Source organism: Dromaius novaehollandiae, chromosome W (genome assembly GCF_036370855.1).
Source record: "Dromaius novaehollandiae isolate bDroNov1 chromosome W, bDroNov1.hap1, whole genome shotgun sequence".
Lineage (NCBI taxonomy): Eukaryota > Metazoa > Chordata > Aves > Casuariiformes > Dromaiidae > Dromaius > Dromaius novaehollandiae.
Window position 1 is genome coordinate 52,322,184 of NC_088130.1, and position 17,952 is coordinate 52,340,135.

General features: G+C 37.3%; 1 protein-coding gene across 1 annotated transcript in view; it reads right to left on the minus strand.

Annotated features, from left to right (window-relative positions):
- The window catches only part of LOC112995743 (integrin alpha-1), a 75,038-nt gene that overhangs the window by 31,076 nt on the left and 26,010 nt on the right, over positions 1-17,952 (minus strand). The window contains exons 3-10 of the mRNA XM_026120911.2: positions 15,433-15,553; positions 12,361-12,473; positions 11,325-11,413; positions 11,120-11,234; positions 10,326-10,453; positions 3,722-3,870; positions 1,978-2,128; positions 80-245 (exon numbers count right to left, since the gene is read on the minus strand). Of these exons, the coding sequence (XP_025976696.1) occupies positions 80-245; positions 1,978-2,128; positions 3,722-3,870; positions 10,326-10,453; positions 11,120-11,234; positions 11,325-11,413; positions 12,361-12,473; positions 15,433-15,553 (1,032 nt within the window). The remainder of the gene's footprint in view (positions 1-79; positions 246-1,977; positions 2,129-3,721; positions 3,871-10,325; positions 10,454-11,119; positions 11,235-11,324; positions 11,414-12,360; positions 12,474-15,432; positions 15,554-17,952) is intronic.

Genomic DNA, 17,952 nt, shown 5'->3' on the forward strand with positions numbered 1-17,952 from the left:
AGGAAGACAAGAGCAGGTGGTCTAGTATTTGGTTCAGCTGTAATGCAAGCATGAAGTAAAATGTAAAGAAATGTCATACCTTCCAGGGCAAATATTCTCTCTCCCAGTGCTTCAACAATAGTTATGAGGGCTAATTCATCTGAGACATTGAAGAAATGTTTTTCAGTAGGCTCACTGGCAATTGATTTTATTTCCTCCACAAATTTCTCTGTACTTAAATTTCCTCTGCTGTAGCTGCCAAGAATCTAAAAAGAATTAAAGAGAAAGTCAAGGATACATTTTTACCTTAAAGATAAGTTTGAGGCAAGCTGTCAGAGAATACTGGGAAATCATTCTTAACCTTAATTTGTTCTATTAAAACCTCCCTCAAATTTCTACTCTAAATTGATTTAAAGTCATTCTTTTTCAGTGAGAACAGAACTGTATGAGGTCTCAGTTTTTTTCTGAAAATACCGACCATAGCAACCAAAGCAACTGTATGGTGTAATGTCTGCTAACCTCAGCTGTCCTTTTTTTCCCTTCCTTTATAAAATTCTAATGACTTGTTAAGTAGACCTTAGTATAGGGAAAAAACCAAACCAAAACAAAAAACAGAATACACAATTGCAGTGGCTTCTGCATAGGTACTGCTAGTTCTCCTCATAATGCAGTACGTGGACAATTAATGACATGCCTAATTAGGCATAGGATAGTTCTTGCATGCAAATCTACAGCCTTATAAATATATGTAACACCACCACTTGCATTCAGTGTTAATGACTCCACTGAGGTAAAAGACCAGATGTAGTTCCCAGCTTTAACATTGCTGTCATAAAAACTTAGCGTGCCTCAGAACAAAATGACTCACTTTAATTCCCAGACTGAGGAGTACTTAACTGAATTTCATAGAAAAAATTGCTCCAAACACTTACTTGCTTTGAGAGGGGAGTCAGAAACAAAGTTCCACGTCCTAGCATTCCTGGACACTGGAACAATTGAAGTTTGGTTCTAGATAGGAATTTTATTGCCAAAAATTACTGAGTTTCAGTAAGGAATTTTTATTTACTGATCTCTAGCTTTATGAAGAAAACTACTGAAAATTTGTGTGGTACTGCAGTCAACTCTAGCTTTATGGGGGTTTTTTATTTAAAGATTACATCTTTTTTGAAAATGTTTGGTTCCAAACCACCTATTTATAGCCAGCAGCCTCAAGCTGCTTGAGCATCTGGTAACAATATTTTCAGAGGTTTAAGGTAAATGAGGAAAAGGAAAACTTATAACATTTCATTTGTTTTTGGAGTTGGAAATTATTTGCTCTGCATTCAAAAACACGGAGCATTGTAAGAGGTGTTCTTCTTAGAAAACACAAAGAGAGATATGAACAGTGAAAAAAAAATCCAATATACTATGAAAATCAACCAGAGAAAACAGATGATTCCTGAATAGAACACAGGAACAGTAGAGTTCACACAAAATCTGTCCTTAATGTCTCCATACTTGTCTTTATGAGTTAACCTCCATCATGCTCATGCTCCCATTGAGCTGCTGAGTTTGCTTAACATGAAAACAACTTCAGACTCAGTATACAGAACAGCCGTGAATAAACCTGTGTTTTTGTTGGTGGTTTATTTCTTTAAAACATAGTTGGTAATGTGTCTTTAGAAAATGCTCAGAAGATTCAAACTAATCTACTCTGTTCACTCTTGCTGTTAGCAAAAAAGATTAGATTTTATAGGCCCCTCAATCTCTTTCTCCTTTTCTTCACACACACGTACCTGTCACCACCAGAAAGACAGACAGATTGCTTTTTCTTATGTGCTATAAAATCAGAAAGCAAATCTTTAATTTTTTTAAGCTTTTTTACCTCTCCTTTTTTACCTCTCTCAAACGATTATACTTCCATAAAGATTCTGTGAAATAAACTTTTTAACACACATTACATTTGCAAGACGAAACATGCTTTTAAGATTCATATTTTTCACATTACATTTCACTTACAGCAATAGCAAATCTCTGAATGCTTTCATCTTCACAGTTATCAATCACTTCTTTTAATCTGTAGTTGTCATGTGATTCCCCGTCAGTCACAATAACCATTACTTTTTGTACTCCTCTTCGTGCTCCGTGAGCCTCAGTAAAAGCTTCCTTCCTGAAGAGAGTATAAAAGGTTTGAAGAAGGTCAAAGCCAGCATTTAGCGCACACATCATTTTACATAGTCAACCATAAACTAAAACACGTAATATTAACCAGGAAGCTGGAAAAGGAAATGAATATTAACCATGAAAAAATACAAACAACAACAATGGAACTTATATTACAGTTTGTACCCAGAGTTTCACAAGTATTCATTCATTACTCACATATTTGTGACTGATAGCATAAAACAGTGCTGGATCGCGAAGAATTCTTCTCCTACCCAGATAAACTTTTGGCGCCTTAAAAAAACATCCAACTTTCCTTCCCCAGAATCCACACGCAAAGAAAGAGAAACTCTTTCCACCCTATAGCAGCACTTCAAGTGCTCAGATTATTTCTTCACTTGCCAGCACCTCCCCACATCTACAAGGCAAAATTTGATGTTGTGGATGTGGCAGAAGCAGGTTGCAAGTGAGCGGAGGCAGACGGGGGCGACCTGTTGATTTCTACAGCTATGGATGGGGGGAAGAAGCACTAGTGTTTTTGGAAGGCTGTTCTCACAAGCCGGGGCAAGGCTCTGGTTATACATAGGACCGGAAAAAGTGAGGCTGGCTTAGGGATCTGGAGGAGAAGGAAAGGAGCTGAGTTTCCTCTTAGAAAAAGCAGATCACTGCTATATTCAGCTATGGCAGTGAGTTGGTCCATTTTTAGGAAACTTTTTGTGCTAATACTATCACTATGACCATTTTAAATGACTATGGAAACAATTTTCTTGAAATAGACAACAGCAAATTTTCACTGCCCATTTGAGCAAATAGTAGAAACTACTGATTTCAGTGAGTGCAGAATGAGATCAACGTTGTATGGTTTCGAAAGGGTCCCTCGCTTTCCTGTTTTCTAATTGTACTCTGGTTCCTTATCTTCCACACAGTCCATAACCAGATTTGATGAGCTAGAAGTGGGAATAGATAGCTGCCTGTATCACTCATCTGGGAGTTTGATTTTGCATTTACTGTCCATTCTGCAAAAGTTGGATTTCATTTTGCTTATGAAGGAAGCATTCCTAAGTGTCGATAGTATATCGATACAACAGCTCTTTAATCTCCCAACACTCCAGAAGCTTTATGGATTTGAGATATAACATTTCTAGACTTGCTGACAACTATGGACACAAACTCTACAGCAACCTTAGCCCCGGAAGGAAGATAAATTAGCACTAACAAGTTCTATCTTTTTCCTGTAGAATTCTCCTCTGAAAGACTTATTTCCTCTATCCCTCTATACACACACACAGTTCCTACCTGCTCTGTGTGGACATCAAAAATTTTCAGCACTTTGCTTAGGACTACAAGCATGTTCTGTGTCTTTCTCTTCTCCTACTTCATCCGTTCAAGAGACAGCTGCCTTTTCAAGGTGCTATGCACAACTGCTGTAGAGACTGGACAGTCTGTTATCCACCGTCCTTCTAAAGTTTGTTTACTTAGCTAAAACAAAGTCAGATGTCAGCCACATCTTATTTTCGATTTATAAAATCCAAACTATCACCGTATCTGTTTATATTTGTTTCTACTTTATCCAAGACTTCATAGTATTTTATGAACGTACCTTGCTGTATCTATTCCAAGGGCTGTCATAGTCTGTGTACCACCTCTCTGGACTATTCTCGTGGCTGCAGCCATCACATCTTCTGTTGTTGAGTATGTATTAAGGAAAAATTCATGGACTACAGTTTGTCCATACTGAACAATTCCAACCTGAAACATACAGTTCATGTTAAAGATCAACCACCCTTAAAGAAAACATCTGTGCCTTGTCAGCCTCTTTCAGTGGGGAAAATGCCCTTCTGTATATAAAGGCAGGAAAACTCTGTGTGTTTACCACCCCCCCCCCCCCCCCCCGCCAAATAAAACCTATTAGCATTTGAGCAAGACTGGCTAATGCAATTCAATCTCATTTTTGAAGTCTCTAAATTGTTTTCATTAAAAATAGAAACAAAGGAAGAAGCAGGCTCAAATCCTTACTGTTCCTGACTTGCAGCAATCTGACATGCAGCTCTGCTCTCCTCTACATCATGGCAGACCAATGCCCTAATCATCAATCTCAACTTTTCAAAATAGTTTTCCCTATAGCATACAAGGCTGTGTTTCACTCACACTCTTGTTTCTTTCCAAATATAATACTCCTACATCCAACAGGCTATTTACCCTAAACCTAGACTAGGAATAGCACTGCAATGACAAATCTAGGCCCTCAGAGTGAGAGGAAGACCAATGTGCCCTTGTCTTGATGAGGACAACAGGACAATACAGAACATGACCCTTCTCCCAGCAGGAGGTAAGCCAAAGTAATAAGCCTGACAAGTACTTGAATGAAATGATGGTTCCTGGAATGGAGGAATGAGAGGAAAACTCAAGATGACCTCAGTAAGACAAGTCTGTGTGTGAAAGATCAACACATGTGATTGGAACCAAACCACAAGTGCATGAGGGAACCTACTGCAGATATGAAATGTAAACTAAAAGGAAGATAAGCAATATTCTTAAATATAAATTAATTTCTCTCATTCATCTCAGTCTGTTTTAATGCTCTGGCAGGTTCTTGATAGCTTTTACTAGGAAGAATCCACACAATGTTCCATTAGCATATTTCAATTTTATGTTATACTTGACAATTTATAGGTGTTATTTAGGATAATGTAGTATTATCTGGCATATTTATGCCTCACTCATCTATTATTAAAAGCACTCTAGCATTTAGGTATTGAAGATCAATAAGACTTGTGATGTTTATGCAGTCACTTTATTTTAGAGGTGGCTTAGTACATACTTGGCAATTGCTTTATAGGTGTTTTTTGAGCTCCTTTCATAGCCTCTCAGTTTGTGCAGAATGTTTCTTTGTTGGCATTCATTGCTTGCCTTTAAACCACGAGGGTGACTTGTAGTAAAAGGGTTAGAGTTGGATAAATATCTAATATTTAGCATCAATATCATCCGTATTATAAAAAGCTAATTACATGAGAATATGGATATAATTATAATAGTGCGTGGTAGCCAAATCTATCCTGCTTGATTTCTATATCCTCTGGAAAATATAATCAAATCTGCAAAAAACAGATGTAAGTCCAAATTTACAACACGTTGCATCCTTTTAAAATACTTTAATTCTCTCTCAGAAACATGCCCTTCTCCACCTATAACTGAGAATGCCCAGAGGCTGGTCGGTTCCTGTGGACAGCAGCATACTGATTCTGCACAGTGTGTTTCTCTTGCTCGGTTTACACAAAAGGCTGGGGAGCACACAGTGTCATTGCTCCCAGAAGTGATTCTGTCTGCATCTGAAGCTGAAGATAAAATTCTTAACCCCTTGCCTCCAAGGCACCTATTTTGTGGCATATATCTAAAGCGCGAGAAACACTCTGAGGAAACTCGCTGCGATCATTTCTGTTCTGCAGATTAAGTCCATGACAGAGTTTTCTCTCTCTTCTCTTCTATTTCATGCGGTAGCAATTAGCAAATTATTTCTAACCTGTCATTATCTGACTTTTTCATACAAAAAATCTGAACAAGATACTGCTGGTCATTTAAAAAGATCCCCATTAACTGGTGATAAATGACAGGTTTTCATCGCGCTTGCTCCGTTGGGAACGGGAAGAGTGCCTAATGTGTTCTAGGAACAGGCACAGTGTAGCCAGAGACTGGGGTATGCCTGCAAACCATATGTGTGGATTCACGGACTCCTAATCTGCAGCTTTGAGGATTTATTGGTACCAAGGATTAAACCAACTGTTAGCTGCTGCCAGGATTGGGGTGGAAAGTATCTGCCAGTCTTTCATGATATGTGGAACCCATACAGATCTTGTCTTTTTCCTAAAAGAAGGATTAAGGGCTGAGACACTGATTCATATCATTTCCTCTTTGAAAGGAAATGCTGTCCATGATCACAGCAAGTAAGCATTTTGAGCATTTCCTTCTCAGGAAGTGAATAGGAAGAACATCTGAATCTGAAAACTGCCCTGTGAATCAGGAAGGAAAGGGGTGGGGGGCATGTGGTTATCTCATGGGATACTATTGTTCTGTGGGACCCTTTACTAGCACTAACTTTGAAAACACTGATCATCATGTTCTGTGTATTTCATGGCATCAAAGACGAGTCATTCCTCAGAAGGGGTACCATAAGACTTCCTGGAAATAGCAAAATACAACTAGGCTGTGTCCCAGTCTCCTGAAAGATGATAGAATGAAGTCCAGCTTTTAAAATTAGAATTATATTCTAACAGCTAGTATTAGAATATATTCTAATAATATTATATATATAATCATATTATATATATAATAATATATTATTATATTATATATATAATTATATTCTATTCCATATTATATACATTCTATATTATATTCTAATTAATATTACATTCTAATATCTAATAGCAATGAAGGTTTGGGCTTTTGCAACCTTTTAGTCTAACGAAAAACTATAAATGACACAGACCTTTGTGATGTAAATGTGCCTTTATGGGACAATAAGCTTGTTCAAACTCCATAACTTTAGGAAGACACTAAGACTGATAATTACAAGCGTTGCATATCTTGATTTGCTTGGTTTAATTTAAATCTAGAAAATGCAATAGTATTACACAGAAGGACATAAGTTTGTTCTGCTCCAAGAAGCCTAATATCTTTCCCAGCATTACTGACCACAATCTACTGAACATCTTTTTAGTTCCTAAGTTTATGTTCCCTTCCCTAGCATTTCATGGATTTTATATTACACAAGAGAATAATTTTTTAATTGTCTTAAGTTCCTGTGAAAAAAGTGTTGTAGGAGAGAACAGGCAAGTGAAGGATTGTTCTACATTGAGACAAAACATTTTTGAGGGCAATTATTTATTGTTGTTCTTTCTGTTAGTGAACACAGTTCCTTACTTGGAAAGCATATTCTGGCTTTCCCAATAAATTATGAAACAATTCTATTCATTTTAAAAAAAAGAAAAAGAAAGGAAAACCATTTGTATGGTATGAAGCAATGATATGCTAGGATTTTCCCTATTGGGATGTGGGGGAGAATGAGAAACCTTTTTGGCTGCAGACCACTTAAATCATAGTTAGGGTAAAAGAAAACCAGAGAAGCCTTGGAAAACACTAAAGGACAATACATTATATTGTATGGAGAGCTTGCTAAAAATTCCTGAATCAAAGCAAAGTTGAGTTAATTCCATAACATTTTGTTTGGTCTATGATGGTCCCAGCAACTCAGACAGAAATTACCTTTAAACCATTCTAAAAGCCTTTCTTCATCCTGAATCTTTTTAGTATCTCTTTTATGCACGTCCAATCTTCTGGATATAAAAGCGATCATAAGATCTAAGCTGCATGATCTAAGTGGCACAATTTATCAGTCCATTGATACAGTCCCTTTAGAGATATAATAAGGCAGAGGCCAAACACCTGTAGCTGCCTATGTCATATATTAATGGAACAATAAAACATGTGTGAAAATTTCTGAATGCCATTCCAACATAGCTCTAAAGCTGGAATTAAACATATTAAAGTATTCTGTTTTCTCTTTTGATAGTCTTCTATGACAGAAGGTTGCTCTATATATCCTATATATATGATTAAAAATACACCCTCATATTAAAAGTACAATTATCTCTATAGAAGTTAAAAGACAGGGAGCAAACTGAAAGTGATCTTGCATGGCAGCTACATTAAAATGTTGAATAAGGCAGGGAGAAAATTTTTTTCCTCTTTTTTGTCCCATTTTTTTCTCATTTCCTTCCTTCTTCCCCTTTCCTTTCCACTTCTCTATCTTCACTTTCCCTTTACTTCTCTTATCCCTATTTCAGGATAAGTATCTTAACCAGCAGTAGAGCACTGTGGGTTTTTTTGGAGAACACTGGGAGGAAGGGAAGGAAGTACTGCTGGAAAAAAAAAAAGAGCTGTAAACTTTTTTTGCCTCTGAATCTTCTGGCTTTCACTTTCAAATTTTCCAAACCTGGGACACAGAGGTGTTCTCTCTGACTTAGCCTTTGTTCATGGAAGGGGTAAACAAGAATGGCCAAAAAGGTTCCCAAGCCTCTAATCAAAACATGGTTTTGAAAAAGGTCACACCCAAGCTGCTAAAGAATTATCCTGTAATCACCTCATTCTTTTCCTGTGCAAGAAAACACAATTTGAAGTCAATGGAAGTCCACTTAATTTCAACATGCTCAAAAATATCCAGAAGGTGAACATGGTAATAATCAACTCAAACAGACAGAAAGTAAATAACTATTCCTTTATTTCTACCTCACTGTTCCCAGAGGAAAGGGGAGAGACAAGCCTGCTCTGTCTTTTCTCATCCTCCCTATTCAATAGTCATCTAAATACGATTTGTGAGAAAACAGACGGTGCGGACGGAGGAGAGAGTATAAACTTCTCTTCACTACCTTTGGCTATGGCAGGATCCTCAAACAGGGTGTGCAGAGAAAGCAGAGGGGCCAGGGTGCAGGAGTTGTATTCTGGGGAGGGGGAAAGGTAAGAAGTCCCCCCAAAATTCCATCTAGCTTTTGCCTTCTATTCCCACTTTTTCAATCTTTCTCTCCCCTTCCCTTTGCCATTCTTATCTCTCTCTCAAAAGTTTCTCTTCTTTAGCAGCCAGTTGCCAAAGATTGGCAGGTGCTTGAGTGAATGAGTAAATGTATGTTTGAGAAGAGAGGTAGCTTTCCCAAACCATAGAAAGAAGGGATTTTGTAGCTGGAGATATCTGGATGTTGGGGTGCAGACCAGCAAGTGGACCTTTGGTGTGTGAGCTGCACAGACAAGGCAGGATTCCAGAAATAAAAATAAGAGAGGTGTGGCAATGTAAAAATGTGAGAATTGCAGGGTGAGGAAGAAGGGTGAGGGTGCAGGAGAACTGATTGCCCTGTGTACTACTCACATGAAGCCCTTTGAGTATAAGGCAGTGATGATTTCCATGTAGCCACTGCCCCATGCTGGGAAGTTCAGTTTGAAATATTTCCCCAAGATGTCATGTGCTTGAGTAATCACCAGCTTTATGGACCAAGAAGAATTTTTTCTTCCTTTCTGGTAAATTTGACAAAGTGCTTTTCCCTCTTCCTCATAATATGTGGAAGAATAGTGTGTTTAGAATAACAGGACACAATTGTAAAGTTGAAGGTTTATAAGCAAGCAGGTAATTTTATCAGATAGTGTTCAGTACAGCTAACAGGAGAGTTGGGTGGTAACTTCCAAAACCTTTAAATTTGCAAATGAAGGGGATACTCTCCGCAGACAGAGGTATCCTTTACATCCACTCATGTTCTCCTTTGTGGAGGCAGTCTGAGGAGATTCAGACGCGAACTGGAAATTTGGAGTGAACCTGAAGTAGACACTACCCTAAACACTGGCCTGCGGCACGTGAAATATCACAGATGACCCCAGAAATTAATAAATTTTGGGAGGGAGGAAAAGGAAAAGTGAAAGGAAGGCCTAGTTTTTTCCATTACTCTTAATAAAGCTTTCTGTGTTAAAATGTACGCCTGTGTCTGCTACACTCTTCCTCGAGTTTTGTTCAGATTGCTATTTACCTACTCTGTTCAGCAGATGGTGAAACATGTCAGATCCTCAGCTGGGTTGATTGGTTGTAGCTCCATTAATTCTGATGGAACTGTGCTGATTTATAGCAGCTGGGAATTTGGCCTGCTCCATTTTTTATATAAATGCAGCTTCTGCCATTAATAACAAAGACATGTAGCTTTACAGTCACTCATTAATTACGATTTCAAATGTTTACAAGCTATATGCTCAGTGCTCCATGATACAAAATTTTGAACACTGCTTCAAAGATCTTGTAATCCAAGACTATCTGAACCATGTATGTGTGCCTTGGAGGAGTAGTAATGACCTTTGTGCCATGAAGAACAGAGATAATAAGTATGGGGAAAGGAAGGAAGTGGGGAAGGACAATGTTCAAACTGCCTCACTTAACTTTTGCCTCTAGATTAGAAACTCAGTTTCTCCAAACTGCCTGAAAAGTTAGGGAGAGAGAGACCCTCCCTGACACAGTTACTTGGGAGCCAAAGACTGACTTAGTTGTGATTCCAGCTATTTTGTTTCCATACTCCACTGCCATAAGCTATTACAACCACAAATGATGCTCTCATCCCATTTCCTGTAAATCCTATTTTTCTGCAAATTAAACAAGAATAAAATATGTACCATTTTACCTGTGTTTGCTGGGGACCTATATCCATGTTTTTCAGGAGACTGTTTAGGAAGGCTGTGACACTCTCCCATGGATAAATGCTGTTGGAACCATCAAGGACTATGACAATATCCAACTGGGTCTTACATTCTGCAACACAAATTGACACATTAGAATTGACACTAACAAGGATCAAATCTATACTCACGCACAGCTCCAGTTTCTGTTGTGATTAGGAACAGAAACATAACATTTCATAGCGAGGCTGAAATGTCCCATTTCACACAAACTGTAATTTAACAAATTTGCATCATATTTTACATGGTTTGGCATTACCTTTATCAGCAAGGCACCTTCTTGTAAGCAGAAATTTAAGAATGGCATTACATGATCACATAGTTGGAGTATTTATCAGTAACCCCTGCCTCCTTCAGTTTCACACTGCTCCTGCTTGATTTTCCAGTGGACCAGGTCTTTAAGATTTTATCTGTATTACTAGATGGGGTATTAGGTCTTGACAGCATACTGTCATTATTTGAAAGGAGTCTTTTGGCCATAAGTGAAAAACATAAGCAACTATTTTTAGCAATTATGTTTGGATGTTACATAGCTCTCTAATGATTGTTTATACTGAGATAAATTCCAAAAGTAGCAAGAATTTAGGTTATATACTGACAATGAAAACATTTACTTAACTTGGTAATGCTGGTAGCTAAGGAAAGTAGTTCATGCTTTTTGGTATGCCTGTGTGTATACATTTGTCTTGCTTGGCACTTTGCATTTTCAGACATACAAGAATTCCCGCGGCATGCATACCTTGCACAGATGGAGCAATGGCCTCGACAGTTTCAAAAGTGGAGCTGACATTAGAGCAAACTCCAGTTGTGTAATGCAAACGCCCACACTTATAAGCATAAAGTGGTCCACATGCCTTTAAAAGATGAAAAAGGATGAAATGTTTGGTATGGTACCTGGGGAAAATACAGACTTATTTTAAAGTCGGCAATAACTCCTTTCTTACCAGAAAGCCTCCTTTTGGGTTAGTCACTAAGGTTGTTCCAAGAGTCATGTTTTCTTTTACTTCCATGACGTTAGGAACTGAAGTAGCAGCTATAAATAGATTAAAATGTTAAGTATTTGAGAACGTGAAAACAAAATGTTAAAGTATATATCCGCTAGCATAGGGCTTCCAGCTTCCAAAATAAAGCACAGACTGACATTGGTTCCATCAAGTATTTTAGCACCCTTCCTCCTCCTCCTTCAATTGCAAAGAACAAGAAAAAATTCTAAGACTGGCTTTTATCCCAGAAAATTTGTCTGGGTCGCTGTCTCAAATAGTTTTCTTGAACCGCAAAAAAGAAAAAAGTAAAAATAACAGCACAATGAAAGCAAGAGATTACTGTTCACAAAGTTTTGTTAATTAGAAAAAAACATTCTTTTTTTTGTCTTGTCCTGATATATATGAATTACAACTTTCATGTTTATATTTTTATTTTACACTACTGACGTTTAGGTTTTTGAGGGAAAAGAGAAGCTAGAAAATAATGGGACATATATTTAGTAGAATTTATATTTGTAGGAAGTCTCTTCTTGTCTGCATCCAGTATCTCTTTGACATGAGCAAAAGAATGATGAATATTTACCTTAACCCTGCTAAGGGGCTTCAGCTTTGTTCTGCCTAGTTAGGTTCTCCTCAAAAGCCTACTGACAGCATTGTAGAGGCTCTTGGCTTCAAAAAGCCTTGGAAGGGGTAACCCATTAAACTGTAATCCACAACCTTTCTGCCAGGACTGCTGACCAGAGTCAATTACTGCCAGTCATAATAATGTTTTGGTAACAGAGCCAACTGCCCACTCTAAAATTATCAGCATGTTTCCCAAAGGGCAATGAGATGCTTTAAAAGAATTACTTCTGAAGTTTACAAACACAACTTCCTTCAGATTCAGCTCCGGAATCCTAAACAAATTTTTGCAACAGAAACAATTTTTTAGCCAAAAATCTCACAGATTTGACATCTATTATTCCTCTGCATGACACAACTTTATTTTCTTTCATACCTGGTAAGTTCAGTTTTATGCAGGGCGATTGGCTGTCCCTTCCTACAGGGCATTTGTATACATCTCCTGTTCTTTTCTCTGGTTGGCCAACTAATGGAGAACCAATAAGTACCCTGTGAATGAAATACATTATCTGAATTTTCTTTATTCTTAAAAGGCATGCAAGTTAGCAAATAAAACTTGCAGAGAGCACAGCTACAGCAAGCTCTACATGAAGAGCAGAGGATATAGCAAGAAAAGTATCAATGATGTTAGTTCAGATACAAGGAAGAGCAGCCATTCTATTTCCTCTGTAACAAAGGACACTGAAAAAAAGCCTGCCTATATACCAAATTACACACTAGAATAACATTAAAAAACCCACTGGAGAATAAAAGGAGTATTGGTGGATGAATGTAATAAATACAAGTAATAAAGGAAATATCTGCTTTATTTAATATCTCCTCGATCGTTAATGTATTCTAGAAAATAATGTATTTTTAATGCTAAGGAGAGACCAAATGCCAAAGCAGATACTTACTATCCAAAATAAGAATTTAGTCTTAAATAATGTAAGCCAGCAGTATAAAATAAATTGTTTTCCCTCTCAGTAATGATAAAATATTGTCATTAAAATTAGTAAAAGCAATTACAACATTTTAAGGCTTTTTAATCCTACCTACAGTGTTTTTTCAAAATTTGATATGATCAGAAATTACTGTTCTCACCCCTAAATCCAGAAAACATTTTTCAGCAGTAAATTCTGCTGTTTAGAGATGGAGACTGTTTTGTTCTCAAATCTTCATTAGCTACACTAAATATCCCAGCACTACCCTGCAAATAAGCTACACTAAAAATCCCAGCACTACCCTGCAAATAACAACTGACTACATTTAATTTGTAAAGAACTCAAATTAAATTAGAATTCACAGCATATACTGGAAACATAGAAATCCCATCATTAAGAATAATATTTCAGCAGGATTTGCTCCTGGACTTGAGTGAATAATTTCTACCTTTAATCATAGATTTAAAAGTCCAGAAAGAAGATCCCTGAATAAAATAATAGGTAAGTATAGGTAAAATATAGCTTATTATTCACAGTTATTATTCTCTAAAAAGAGACAGATGGAAAATTTAAACTGAGTACATAACTCAGCTTCTAAACAAACATACTGGAATAGCTCATTGTGATCCATTAGGTTTTTTTAATTAATAACTTCTAAAGCAAAATAAAATGCTCCGAGTATATGATGGATCTGTCTGATATTTTTCAAGCTACATGTTACGATGTATGTACTTTTTACAATAAAACTTAAAGGCATGCACCACACACTTTTAAGCATCCTTGACTTCCATTTAACTGCAGAGAAGCTGAGTGAGCGTGCTTGACCTCTCATGGGAGATGATCGGTGCTCAGCAGGACTATGCTCCCATGCTGCTCTTTTCTCAGAAAGAGCGAGCAAGCCCTGCAAACAGACAGAAGTGGTTTGAAAGCCTATCTTGTCCGTTTGCACTGCAGATATTTTTAGGGGACTCTAGTTTTCTTCAGAAACAATTGCAGAGAGGTTTACGGAACATCTGCTGCTAAAAAGCTCTATCTTTGTGGTATCTAGGTAGTGTTTTAACACTTGAAGTATCACAAAGCTTTGTATATTTATTTTTAACCATCAGCATGCAGATTTCCTGTTCTATGCATTGCTGTGCTGAAAGAAATTTGAAAGCTTGAAAATTTAACAGCAGCTCCAGAGCTTAATGTCAGAGATGTTCAGATCTAGCACACTAGTTTGGACTCTTGTCTTCTTTCAGCTCCTGGAAGAGTAGCCTTTTCTGGCTTGTATTATTTTTTGCTTCTGAAAGGTTTCAGTACACTCTACAACCATATAGCTTACTTTGCAAAATCCCAGCTCCTAGAGTGGATACCATTTCCTGAAGGTCTAAATTAGCTCAAAGATCATCAGCATTAGTCATTCACGATCACAGTGCAGATTTATATTTAAAGATCCTGCAAGCCGTACAATCGAGAACGAGCATTTTCAAAAGCAGACTCTGCAACTTCATTTTATTGGACAGTCTCTAGGGCAAATAGTAAATGTTGTGTCGTTGTGGTGGACAGACTGCCAGAGGCCAACAGGCCCGGCTGGCGCTCGCCGAGGGGATTGGCACAGGCACTGCACGATGATCCGACCCGCAGCCAAGCAGCCGCGTGCTCTTAGTCACAGGCTGCCTGGGGCAGTCACGGGGGTCTATGGAGAATGTGAGATTATTGGGGCAGCTCTTGCAAGAACAGAGAAATCTGCATAGAGTGATGTCTCAGTATTCCCCAACCCTTTTATCATTCAATCGTTAATTCAGTCCTCCAGGCAGTCAACAAGCTGTGACATTTTGTCTGTTTGTTCTCAGGAGCGAAAATCCTTTGTAGCTGCTTATCGAGAGACTGAGAAGCAATGAGACTGGTGAGCACATCAAAATGCAACTTCTAACTTAGGAGAACAGCTACAAGGAAAAGACATGTTAAGAAAGCTCCAAGCACCAATACCACGTAAAAGACATTATTAGTCGGCCAAAAGGGAAGATAGAGCACTGTATTACTAAATATTCTGACACAGAGATCTTCCTACCAGTTAAAAAAACTCAGTGCAGATAACCACTGACAGAAACCATTAGAGAAAATATATAATCCAGATTAGTTAAGTGGAAGCAATTTCACTGGTGAGACATTAACCCAGGAAAAGAGAAAAAAATTTATTCAGTAAATTGAAAAAAAGTGGACTCAGGCACAGCATAAAACTCTCATTTCTAGCAGGGTGGTGATTTATCTGCTTTGAGTACTCAGTTATATCTTTGAGGAAATGAATAAAGACTTGAACTTAGCATCTTTCAGTCCCCCAGTCTGTGCAGGTTTCTTTGGGACTGTCAGTCATTTTAAGAAATATGACTGACAGAATCCAACCCTCATTTACAGGGAATACTTACCAATAATAACAAATAAATACCAGTATAATACTACCAATAATAGTATATAAATAATAGCATAGCATCTGAGCCACTGAACATCTGATAATTTGGAGTTCACACTTAAAAACCACTTACCATTTTCCTTCCTCATTTTCATACTGCTGAACTGTGTACCCAAACATGTCTTCCACAGGCCCACTGAAGGTCATTGCATTTTTCACATCAACATTGGAAGAGCCGATGAGGTGAAAGAGAGCTTTAAAAAAAAAAATATGTAGCAATACGCATAAAACCGAAGACCTTTAAGAAAGCAAGGTTCCATTATGGCCTATTGATGGTACAAGACAACTGTTAAAAGTGGCATTTTGGGCAGCACTAGCTAAGATTTCTAACTTTCTCTTGTAATATGTAATAATTTTTTAAAAAAGATGCAATTGTGGTTCTGTCTATGAAAACTTAATTCCAAATCTTATTCAGCAATATTGTTTCAGCTCTGAAATTAAGACAATCTTTAGTAGCTTAAAGGAAGAATTGCCTGGATTCTGGAGGGATGAAAAACAAGGATGAGGACCTTTTCCCATCTGGTAATAAACTGTGCTCTGAGCTAATTCACACATGAAGTATTTAGTTATTTTGTATTTACCACAGCTGGCAATGGGTTCAGGATGTACTTTCTCACACATACATATGGAGCTTTGAACATATTCAAAGATGTTAGCCACTGGACTTCTGTATCCCAAATCTAAATATTATTTTACAGAGTCCATCACTCATTTCTAAAACACATTTACAATAATAGTTAGCAAAATAACATTAACATTAATAGCACATAAAATGATATTTTAGTTATTTTTACTCACTTCATTTGCATGCATTTCTAATGTGAACAATTCACAAAAAATGTTCCTTCCCTCATTCAAGGTAGTAGTTCTCAAGTTCTGATGAATTTGAGAACTAACTTATTTTCAACTAGTGGCATAAGACACACATAGCAAAAGAACAAAGAAAAGCTTCAGACATACTTAGTTTTACTCTATATGAGAGAAAAAAAGAGTTTTCTCTTAATTCGATTTTAGAGTGCCTGTAAACCTTTCATATTTGGAAGACAGCACAAGAAATTTTTCATATAAGCAGATGTTGTTATCTCAAAAGTACCCGTATATGACTATTTACAGAAATCCACCATTTACCCACTTAGGGAAAGTTGCTCTAAAACAGTGTTGGACTACAATAGAATCAGTCCTCAGAGCACATGCCTCTTCGGACCGATTTCCAGTGCACTAATACTCAGTGACAATCACTGAGGAAAATGCTGCAAAAAATATGACTACACACCACACTTCAGGAAGACAAAGTGGATAATGCAAAAATCCCAGTGTGAAGTGATAATCATATCCCACTGTGAAACTCATTAAGAAGCCAAAATTGATATTTATACATAAAAATAGGGTTATTTAGCTTTTATTCATTCTATTTTTTTTCCTGCAGTGATCTCTCCACCCTTGTAATGTTGAAGTTGATTTCAAAGCCAACCACTGGCTGCCCTGCTGCAGAGCTGTGCGCTTAATCCTCCACAGTCAGAAAGGAGCCGCATTTGTAGAATGTCTTCAACTTGTCATAAACATAGTCAAACACAATTTCAGAGAATTAATTTCAGAGAAGCATGATCATTTGCTCACATTTAACAGCTACATAAAAATATCCAAATCCATAATACTCCCTGCATGTTGAAACATCTAAATAATGTCCAGATACTAAAATACACTGTGTTATTCACCACTGAGACGATGATATTGGCATAGAGAGCTTGTTACTATGATTAAGCTCCCAAATGGTCAATGTTAATCTGTCTCTCTTAACATCTCATTTCCTGTACAATGTTGTAAAATTATCACAAAAGACTATTTAACAGTGAGTAGGTATTTCCGGTTTCACTGGACAGCCAAAAAAAAAAAAAAAAAAAAAAAAAAAAAAAAAAGCCACCTTTTGTGTTATTTTAGTTTTTCTCCCTCCGATCAGAGCCAGGAAATACAAAGAAGCAAACAAATTTAAGCAGAGTATACTTTTATTCCTTAGAAAGATTCATGGCAAGCAGTAAGAATATTCCCTCAGATAGACTGAGGGAAATAATTTGCTGGAAAAGTAATTCATTCATCTATTTTCTTCCTTAGACCTTAAAGTTTTCCATTAAACAAATTCTGCTATGCCTGTTCATGCACAAGAAGCGTTTTCCTCAGTTACTCTCTGACCTCAAAGCATAATTAAACTGACAAAATCTGCCTTTTGAAAAATCAGTACGTTAACATTGGTTCCAAGCTATTCTGTTAAACCTCAGGGCAAAAATAATTGCTGCTGTTATTTTTGAAACTGTGTTGGGCTTCAGGCTGCTTCTTTTAGACTCCCAAGTTACCTCTTCAACAGTGAAACAGTTCTAATCAAACATTCTGCTAAAGCAAGGATCTAAGTTCCTTATTTAGTCAAAGAAGAAAAGTAGATGCCAAAGCGTCACCTTGCCTCTTAAAGACCTCCAGAAGCCTGCTCACTTTAGCCCCCAAATAAGATGGACAGAAGCACCTTCTAGAGGTCTTCAAAGACATGTTTCCTCCCCCTTGCTTGCCTTATGATGACATTTAAAACATATTTTAATAGGAAACA